The 9,980-nt window shown below is 42.6% G+C and overlaps 1 protein-coding gene across 13 annotated transcripts in view; it reads right to left on the reverse strand.

Annotated features, from left to right (window-relative positions):
* Nucleotides 1-9,915, reverse strand: part of S100pbp (S100P binding protein) — a 44,863-nt gene extending 34,948 nt beyond the window's left edge. For 3 of the 13 annotated variants that reach the window (XR_013049344.1, XR_013049345.1, XM_006995710.4), the window contains exons 1-4: nucleotides 9,789-9,889; nucleotides 3,052-3,168; nucleotides 1,231-2,027; nucleotides 731-813 (exon numbers count right to left, since the gene is read on the reverse strand). Coding sequence is in view for 10 of the 13 variants with exons in the window: in XM_006995710.4 (XP_006995772.1) it covers nucleotides 731-813; nucleotides 1,231-2,025 (878 nt within the window). In the remaining 3 variants the exon portion in view is untranslated. Of the gene's footprint in view, nucleotides 1-730; nucleotides 814-1,230; nucleotides 2,028-2,943; nucleotides 3,169-7,242; nucleotides 7,360-9,629; nucleotides 9,766-9,788 lie in introns of those variants that run through there. The other 10 variants (XR_013049346.1, XM_015989129.3, XM_042271929.2 and 7 more) reach the window with 9 other exon arrangements.
* Nucleotides 9,916-9,980: the final 65 nt, after the last annotated feature.

Consider the following 9,980-nt stretch of genomic DNA (forward strand, 5'->3'; position numbering starts at 1 on the left):
CTGACAGATCTTCCTCAATTATGTGAAAAAAGATATAAGATAGAACCCACAAAACAAAAATTTAGTGGCAAATAATCTTGTCACTTTTAAAATGTTGAAAGCAGAATAAATATGCCATAAGTACATAATAAAAATAAATAAAACCTTTTCTCAATCTTATTGTAAGTAAAGCAATTGGATTCAACCTATAAGTAGCTTTTCCAGTACATTTGATTGAAAATGCCCATGTACAGATAGATACTGCCATCTCCTGGCAACAAAAAAGTAAACTAAAAAGATGCCTCAAATCTGCATCCCTAACTAATATTTGTCCCCAATTGTATGCAAGAAAAGAGAAGTAAGACTAAGTGATTTTCTAAGTAATTTTAACCTTTTTTGGTTAACATTCTGACTTCTTATCAAATATGTGATCAGGCCTCCTCATACATAGAAGACATTTTGTACTTATATAGTGTTTTACTAATATGTCTTTTTTACTTTCAAAATAACCTTGTGAGGCTGTAGAGAAGGCATCATTAGCTTTATTTTACTGACATAGAAACTCAAGTGAGAGATTATTTGAGTTGCTCAAGGTAACACAAATAGGTAGCTTAGGAATTTCAAGTTTGCTTATTCTTCCTGCAGGATTTCCTGCCCCTCCCCTCCTCCCCACACACACTTTAAGATATTGGGAAGGGAAGAAAGAAATGAAAGAGAACCACCAGAAACTAGAATGGTTATGTTACATTACCTGGTTCTGGTTTGGAGAACAGGAATGACTTTGCCTAGTCTTCTCTCACCTTTCACCTCCCCAGAATCCTTGTCAAAAGCATGCTGATTTGTTGTTGTTTTCCAGAGCAGAAAGAAGGAATACAGTAGGAAAGATAATTACTAGTTATAAGTAATTTTTATAAACTTCAGCTGTATTATATAGCTGAGAATATGATTTCTTTGTTGTTTTGTTTTTCAAGACAGGGTTTCCCTGTGAAACAGTCCTGGCTGTCCTGGAACTCACTCTGTAGACCAGGCTGGCCTCGAACTCACAGAGATCTGCCTGCCTCTGCCTCCCGAGTGCTGGGATTAAAAGCATGCACCATTACTGCCCTAGCAAGCTTCATTCCTTTTTTGGGATTAGGGATTGAAGCTATTACAGGCTAGTCATACACTCTACTGCATAGTTAAGTACACAGGAACTCTTTCTGAATGAAAATAATTTCATTTCTACTGTGTCTTGAAAAAAAATGTACTTACTCTGTTTGATGAACTGGACACAACCGGAGTCCTCATTTCACAACCTGATTTATGTGATCCACTATTTTTCCAGGACGATCCCCTGTTAGGTACCTCTGAATGGTTGGAGATCTGAGAGAACACAGGAGTAGGTTTCTTACTTTCAGGTATATCTTTATCAGAGGCAGTTTGTTCGGTGTTATTGTTTGAAGGAGAAGAAAGCAGGGGCCCATCCCAAGCAGAGTTACTGGGACTGACCCCTTCCAGTTCAGTGCAACGTTTATTCTCACTAGGATGAAGATCATCTTCTCTCGGCTGTTCCCCAAGGGAGGCAGGTTTTTCTTTGGAGGAATCGATCTTGTCCTTATCAAGCACAGGATCACAAACTGTTGGATTAAATGGTGCAACAACAGTTACTTTTATAAGATTCTTTTCAAGTACAAAGTGTCTGTTTAATGATTTACTAGGAGTTGGTCCATGACCAACTGATGTACTTAGTTGAGGTAGTTTGAAGAAGCCAGGGGTCTCAGCTGCTGGTCCCAAGCTGTACAAAGAATTTTCTTGAGGAGTAACAGGTAGAATTTGACACTTTCTCTGTCCATACTCATCATGCCCACCATCATCATCCTTCAAGAGCATCTCAATCTCTTCCTCTGTGAAACTGAAGTGGCCATCATCTTCTTCCCCATCAGAAAACTCCAACAAGGAGTCATCCAATTCATCTTCATCCAAGGAACCCCAAGAAAATGAGGCATTGTCTTTAGGCAAAAGAGAGGTACCAGAAGACTGTTCAGAGGGCAATAGTGAGCACGTCATATCTGGAAAAATATGAGAAAGTTTTGCTGAAGAACAAGAAATACCTTAAACCAATCTACTATATAAATAGAGAGAAGCACCCTAGTATCCCAAATCCCATGCCTGCACTGTGATTTGTAACTTGAGAAATAATTAAGATATTATCCTTACCAGCATTATGGAAATAAATGTTTGAATAAGATACATTTTTTTCTGGACATAATGACAAAAATTAAGATGAATGATAATCAGAGTTGGTGAGGCTGTAAAGACAAGCACTCACTACTAGTTAGGAACATAAATTAATATACTATTTTGTGAAGAGTAACTTGGCAATATCTGACCTAGCAATCTCACTTCTAGAAATTTATCATATAGAACTACCTACTACAAATGTACACAAAAAACACACAAGGATCTCCAAAGCAGTATTATTCATGAGGCAACCTAAATTGTCTACTTCTAAGAGAAATGTTTAATAACATCATGAGACATTTGTGTCAAAAACTTTCAACTATTTAAAAGCACATTAACGTAGCTTTATATGTACTGCCATGGATAACTACAATATACAAGCAGAATGTTTTAAATGTTTCTTTAAAATGTTTAGACACAGAGTTTACACTTTTAAAAAAGAAAACACCTATTACTTTGTTGTTCTGGTGACTGAACCTGGAGCCTCATGCATGCAATTCCAGCTCTCTACACCGAATTACATCTCCAGACTATTTTTTACGTTTTAATTGCAGATAGTGTCTTACTAAGATGCCCAGACTGTACCTAATTTGCTCTGTAGCACAATCCTCCTGCCTCAGCCTCCACAGAAGCTGGAATTCCAGGCCTGTGACCAACTGTATTATTTTTTTAAATGAAATGAAATTTAAAAAAAAATTAGGAGAGAGGGAAGTACATAAATGTTGCTGGTATAGTGGTACATGCCTTTAATCCCAGCACTCAGGAGGTAAAAGCAGGTGAATGTTACAGGTCAGCCAGAGCTATACAGTGAGACCCTGTTTCAAAAAACAAAAATTAAAATGTCTTCCATACTGTGCGGAGCTGCTGGAGCAATCTCTGCCTTTGCCACGAGACCAAATGGAAAGAGGTGTCAGCTCCTTCTGGCTGTTCCTTTCAGGAGACTTGTCAAAGTGATTGACTCCCACCTTCCTGCAGGCACAAAGAAAATTAAAGGATCTTCTCATCACTTTCAACTCTGCTAATTACAAAGTCAACTGCATTATGCTTCAAGGTGTTCCATCTATTAATTTTGATCTTGATTTTTTTTTTTAAATACCAGCAAGCTGGATTATTTTCAGTGAAGAACACCAAAGAAAAATCTTTAGAAGAAAAAATTATGCAACTAAGAACTGGTTTAGTTCCTCCCAACAACTGGCACTTTCCTAAGACTATTGTCTGCTTTAGTGGGGTAAATAAGGACTGGGAGTCTTAAGACCTGGCTTTGTCACTAACAAGCCCTATCCATTCAGTCACTTAACCATTTGGATTTGTTTCCTTGTAAAATGGAAAAGGGTTGGAGAAGGAGGACTAGGCCATGTCAAAAGACACTACCATATTCTAAAAATTATAACCATACCAAAACCCAACCAACTCCCTTCCTCATTTTTAATATATATAAAATACAAAGAAAAGTTGTTGGTGGTGGTGGTTCCAGAACTCGGGAGGTAGAGGCAGGTGGATCTCTGTGAGTTCGAGGCCAGCCTAGTCTACAGAGCGAGTTCCAGGACAGTCAGGACCATTACACAAAGAAACCCTGTCTTGAAAAAGCAAAAACAAAAAACAAAACAAAACAAAAAAGTCAACAAAGATATAAACACAAGAATTATTATTACCAACCACAGGGTCAAGCATCAACATTGTTCTATTCTTTTTCTACTTGAATGTTTACTTGTATAACTGAAACCTAGTGTGGGAGTAAGGGATATGGCTGAATAGTTTAGTGCTTGCTTAGCATACATAAGGGGGCTGAGATTAGAGGCACACACCACCACACCTACTTTAAGTGATACTGGGGATCCAGAAGAAGGCTTTGCTGATACTAGGCAAGTGCTTGTTTTCTGAGAGTCTCAGATAGTTCAGGCTGGCATCCAAATCACTATGTAGTGGAGGATGATGGCCTTGAACTGATCCTCCTCCCTCCACCCCCAAGTGCTAGGATTAAAGGAATTACCTCTACCCTGGTTCCTTTCTAGCTTTTTACAGTGAAATTTCCTTCATTTTACTGCCCTCTATATCAGACCCTCACTTTCAGCTTTAATTCATGTATCCCTTCAGCAATAATTTTCTGAACTACATAGTATGTCTCTATGATTTTTAAGAAATAAATATATGATTCCTAACCTCCCAGAACATTAATTTTGCTTGGTTTTTTGTTGGTTTGTTTTTTGTTTTGTTTTTCAAGACAGGATTTCTCTGTGTAGTCCTGGCTCTTCTGGAACTCACTCTGTAGACCAGGCTGACCTCAAAACTCAGAGATCCACCTGCCTCTGCATCCCCAGTGCTGGGATTAAAGGTGTGCATTCACCATCATGCCTGGCAACATATAATCTTATTAGCAAGAACACCAAAAATTAAGTTCTAATATGAGATAATATAAAATGGTATGGACAATAAAGCACTAAAGAGAAAAGGGGAGAAAATACAGCATTTTATAACTAGAAAGGATCTAGTTATCTCAGAGTGATGGGCCAAGCATGGTGGTGCATGCCTTTAATCCTAGCAGAGAAGCAGGCAAACTCTGAATTCAAGGTCAGCATGATCAACATAGTGAGCAAGCCAAAGCTACAGCCTCAAAACATATCCTGTATCAAAAAAAGAAAAGAAAGTAATTTTTGGCCCACTGACTAAGCTATTTTATAGATTAAAATCATCTTTTTTGACAGCAGTAACAGTGCTTACTTTTAGAAAAGTGAAAGTATTGTTTTTTAAGTTTGAGAAACCTTGTGCCTTGGGCAGTGGTGGCGCACACCTTTGATCCCAACACTTGAGAGGCAGAGCCAGGTGGATCTCTGTGAGTTCAAGGCCAGCCTGGTCTACAGAGTGAGTTCCAGGACAGTATGGCTGTTACACAAAGAAACCATGTCTCAAAAATCAAAAAGGAAAAAAAGGAAGAAACTTGTGCTAGCTGCAGTAGTGCACACTATAATCTCCCTACTTGGAAACCAGAATGGGCTACACAGCAAGGATTATCACCATCATCACCCCAAAAAACAACAATTTCACATTATTAAACATGTCACAGACACTGAGCTCAAGCAACTTTTTTTTTTTTTTTTTTTTTTTTTTGAGACAGGGTTTCCTTGTGTAGCTCTGGCTGTTCTGGAACTTGATTTGTAGACCCGAGTGCTGGAATTAAAGGTATGCACTGCATTGCCACCCAGTTCACAACTTCATTTCTTAGAAGCCCTTTCTGGACCACTGCCCCCTCAACCCAATCACTCCAAAAAATATATAGTTCAAGCACTTGCTTGGCCAAATGCAGTGTTCAATACGTTTTCACAGTGAATCTAGTGTATCCCTAGATAACAATGCTAGGAAAAGAATTCAAACCAAAGACTAACTGCAAAGGCAATCTTTTCCTCTCTTTTGTGACAGACTTGCCTCTAGGGTCAGTCAGCAAATGGAAAAATTAGAATCCAAACCTAAGCCTTCTAAATTTAGTATGCTTGCTAATAAACTATTAGAATATGTAGATATTGAAGACAGGTTTTTATTACTTGGAAAAACAATTTAAACTACCTTAAAATGCATCAGAAGCTGCCCTTGATCTCCCAGATGTCACCCATCATCCAAAGACTCAAAACTGACTCTTTTGAGCTTATCTCATGTCCCAAAAGGCAAAAGCATCCAAACAATATTATATACATACAAACAGAGAGACAGACAAGTAAGTAGGCCTGGCATGGTGGTGCATGCCTTTAATCCCAGCACTTGGGAGGCAGAGACAGGATGATGGATCTCTTTGAATTTGAGGCCAGCCTGGTCTACATGGAGAATTCCAGGACAGCCAGGGATACATAGAGACCCTGTCTCAAAACAAATCAAAACACAACAACAACAAAAACTTGTAACATAATGGACCTCCATAGTCACCACTCAGCACCCAAACCACCACCAACCCATTGCTGATCTCCCACTCCATTCATTTCTCTCCTTTACTGGGTTATTTTGAAACAAAGCTCAGGCGTTACATCATTTTATTTATAAATAAGAATCCTGTATCCTAAAATATCCTGCTCAGGGACTGGAGAAGTGGCTCAATGGTTAAAAGCACTGACTGCTTTTCTAGGGACCTGGGTACCATTCCCAGCACCCACAATTGTCTATAACTCTGGTTCCAAGGGATCCTATATCCTCTTCTAATCTCTGCAGGCACCAGACATACACGGTGCACAGACAGATATACAGGTAAAAATCTATACACATAAATTAATAAAAACTTTAAACTCTTGTTCAAATTTCTAATTATCTTATTCATATTTTTCAGGCTTAAGGAAAAGCAAACCAAGCAGCATCTAAATCAGGCCTAAAACTGCAACAGGCTGATCTGTCTTTTAAAGATTTCCTACCTTTTCCCCACTGCAATTATCTGTTAAAGAAAAGTTTCTATGAATATAAATATTCACAACAATAAAAACCACCAAATTCAGGAGAGCACAACTTTCTGGTAGTAGCATGGAAACAAGAATGGCAAGGAGACATGGATCAGACTTTGTTATTTTTTGTTTTGTTTTGTTTTTGAGATAAGGTCTCATGTAGCCCAGGCTATCCTGAAACTTGCCAAGGATGTAGCAAAGGATGACCTGAATTCCTGATTCTCCTTTTTTCCTTTGCCTCCCAAGTCCTAGAACTATGGGAACCATACCAAGAGTTTTGTTTGTTTTTTAATCAGTAACAAAAAAATCCAACAAATATGGAGATGAAAAATAAACTTGCAGTAAGTATAACCATTACTATGCTACCTTGCTTAAGTTTTTATATGTTTGGAATATGTAATTTAAAAAATATTTTTAGGGATAGCTAGATAGCTCAGTAGCTCGGGAGACAGAGGCAGGCAGATCTCTGAGTTCAAGGCCAGCCTGGTCTATAGACCAAGTTCCAAGACAGCCAGCTATACAGAGAAACCCTGTCTTGAACAAGCAAAAAAAAAAAAAAATTGATTTTGATCTTCTTATGTGAGACAGGGTCTTACTATGTGGTATCCCTGGTTGGCTTGGTACTCACTATGTTGTAGACCAGGCTGGCCTTAAAATTATAGATGGGTGTGGTGGATCTCTGTGAGTTCAATCCTGGTCTACAGTTCTGGGCCAGCCAGGGCAACAGAGACCCTGTCTCAAAAGGAAAAAAACAAAAACACAACAAAAATTAAGTTATAAAGCCAGTGTAAAAAATACACCAAATACTCCCAAGTCTCAAATATTTCCCCCTACAAAATAGGAAAGTTCACAGTATGTCAGTCTCACAAGGTTTTTAACAAGAATCAAGTAAGACTATGAACATAAGGCACTTAGTACACTACAGATACAGTTAAGAGGTGGTGGCTTGGATTATTATTTCAGCCCACAATCTGCATCTCAACTGAAGAATCTGAAGCACAGGAATGGTAGGAAAAAGGCTAAACTGATAAGAAACTCCCCCCAGATCTATTTCAGAAATTATTCAGTATAATCTACTCAGTGAAACATTTAACCATGTTGTCACTAAACCAGACTGGATGAATAACTGAAATATCAGGTAAAGTCTTCAAATTAATGGCCCCAGAAGTATCTTTGTATGAGAGGCACTGGGCAAAAATTCAAAGACCTCATTCATTTGAAGTCTCTGAACGTCAATAAAAATGAGCCCAATATCTGTATTCCTATCATTTGGGAGGGTGAGTTCAAGGCTACCTGAGGTTGCATTTCCAATTCCAAACCAGTAAGGGCTATACTCAAGAAATGTGGGAGGGGAAGGGCAGTGTTTGAGATAAGGTCAATTTGAATTTTCAAGGGAGGAAAACCTTCAAGAAAACTGAAGTTCTAGCAAGGCATGGAGGTACACACCTTTAATCTCAGCATTTGAAAGACAGAGGCAGGTGGATCTCTGAGTTCCAGGCTAGCCTAGTCAACACAAGCGAGTTACAGGCTAGCCAGGGGGTACACAGGGAGACCCTGTCTCTAAGTCCCACAATTACTTCTCTCCCATGCTACCATCACCGGCACTTGGCACTTGCCTGGTAAATCCTTTAAATATGGAGGCCTCTCTATTTTTAAGGGAAGAATATTTTCCTATTTCCAAATTCCCTCAATTCTTCTGCTCCACATCTCTGTGTGACCCTATTCTGTCCTTCCACGTCTCTCACCTGTCCACCCCCTTCTTCACACTTGAGTGTACCACCCCCTCTCTGTTCTCTAACCTCCTGGTTGCAACCTCAGAAACTGGTTCCCTACCTATTTTTATCTTACCTCAAAAAACCTATTGCCTTAGAGCACAAAGCCTCATTCTATTTAGGACAGTAAAACTCCAGTGCCAGATGTATACACTACACATCCTCTTTCAAGGCTCTAAAACCAAAACCATCACCAAACTGGGTCTGATATGCAGGGCCAAAAGCAAGGATCATTTTGCAAAGGAGGGAACTTCTCACTGGCCCTTACAGTTCCAATCTCTCCGAAACACAATACACGTGAAGCACACAGCGCACACAAGAAAGCTTTATCACTAACAAGGCCCCAATTGAAAAAAAACAAAAACCAAGTGAGCTGAAATTATCAGAATTTTGCAACTCCCTCTGCGGTAACTGCAAACACTGTAAAAATGGAAAGACAACTCCTTTGGAAATCTCTGCTTTAGGTATCAACTCCCGAGAGTAGGGTGCCAAGAGCCCCACACCGGCCCAGGCAGCAGGGTTTTTCTGAACTGAAGCAACAGGTTTCTTTGTATTAAAAATGGTCTGTTAAAGCTTGGGGCCCCTAACCACTACGGAAAAAACAAAAACAAAAACGAGAGCAGCCAGTGAACTGCGTCCCCTCTTGGTGGCCCTCTTCCGGGCTCATCCTGAGATGTCCGGAGCGGTGCCGCAGGCCGGCCCTGGATGACACAGAGCAAGGGTGGCCCAGGGATGCCTTTTCCAAGGATCCCGCCTGGCCGGCCCGGGAGGAACACTGCCGCGGCGCCCCGGGCCTTTGCACTTGCCTCCTCCCACTTGTGCGAGCGAGTACTCGCCGCCCCGCGGATAGCGGGAGAAGCGCGGGTTCTCCCCGCGCCCCTCCCCCCCGGGGCGACACGGGTCCCCGGCGCCTCGGGCGGGCGGTGCACCCAAGCTCCGGGGACCGACGCCGGCGACGGCCACACCTCGGCAGGCGGCGGCCCGCGGGGCCCGGGAGTGGGGTCGTCCGCCCCCCGCCCCGCCGCGGGGAGCCCGCCATCCTCGCTCGCCCTAGCAACACCCACCGCGGCGCCAGCCCCGGGCCAGCCAGACCCCTTCCCCCCCGCTGGCGGGGCCGGCCGGCCCGGCGACCCGGCTCGCCGCCCGAGGACCTGACAGCTCTTGCCCTCATCAGGACGAGGGGCGTCACTCGCCCCCGGACGTGGAGGTGGGGGGCAGGGACAACCTCCCCGCCCGCCATCACCTCAGGAGCGAGAACCAGCCCTTCCCTCAGCGAGACGAGGGCCTCCCTACTCCTCGCGGGGGCAGGCGACGTTCGCGGCCCCGTGGAGAAGCAACAGGCGACCCCGGCCCTCCGCCCCGACGACGAAAGCCGGCCCTCGCGTCCCTCCCGCTCTTTCACCTCCGGAAGCCGGGCCAAAGCCTGGGCGAACGGCTGCACCTCACTCCGCCCCCTGCGCCATTTTATCGCCCCCTCCTCGACCTCCCCCACCCCGAGGCTGCAAGGCCAACACCAGGGGGGGAGGGCAAGCACACAGTGATTGGCAGGAAACCGCCCCGCCCCTGAGCGGGTTGCGTCCCCGGGCAGCCTGCC

Source organism: Peromyscus maniculatus, chromosome 2, assembly GCF_049852395.1.
Source record: "Peromyscus maniculatus bairdii isolate BWxNUB_F1_BW_parent chromosome 2, HU_Pman_BW_mat_3.1, whole genome shotgun sequence".
Taxonomy (NCBI): domain Eukaryota; kingdom Metazoa; phylum Chordata; class Mammalia; order Rodentia; family Cricetidae; genus Peromyscus; species Peromyscus maniculatus.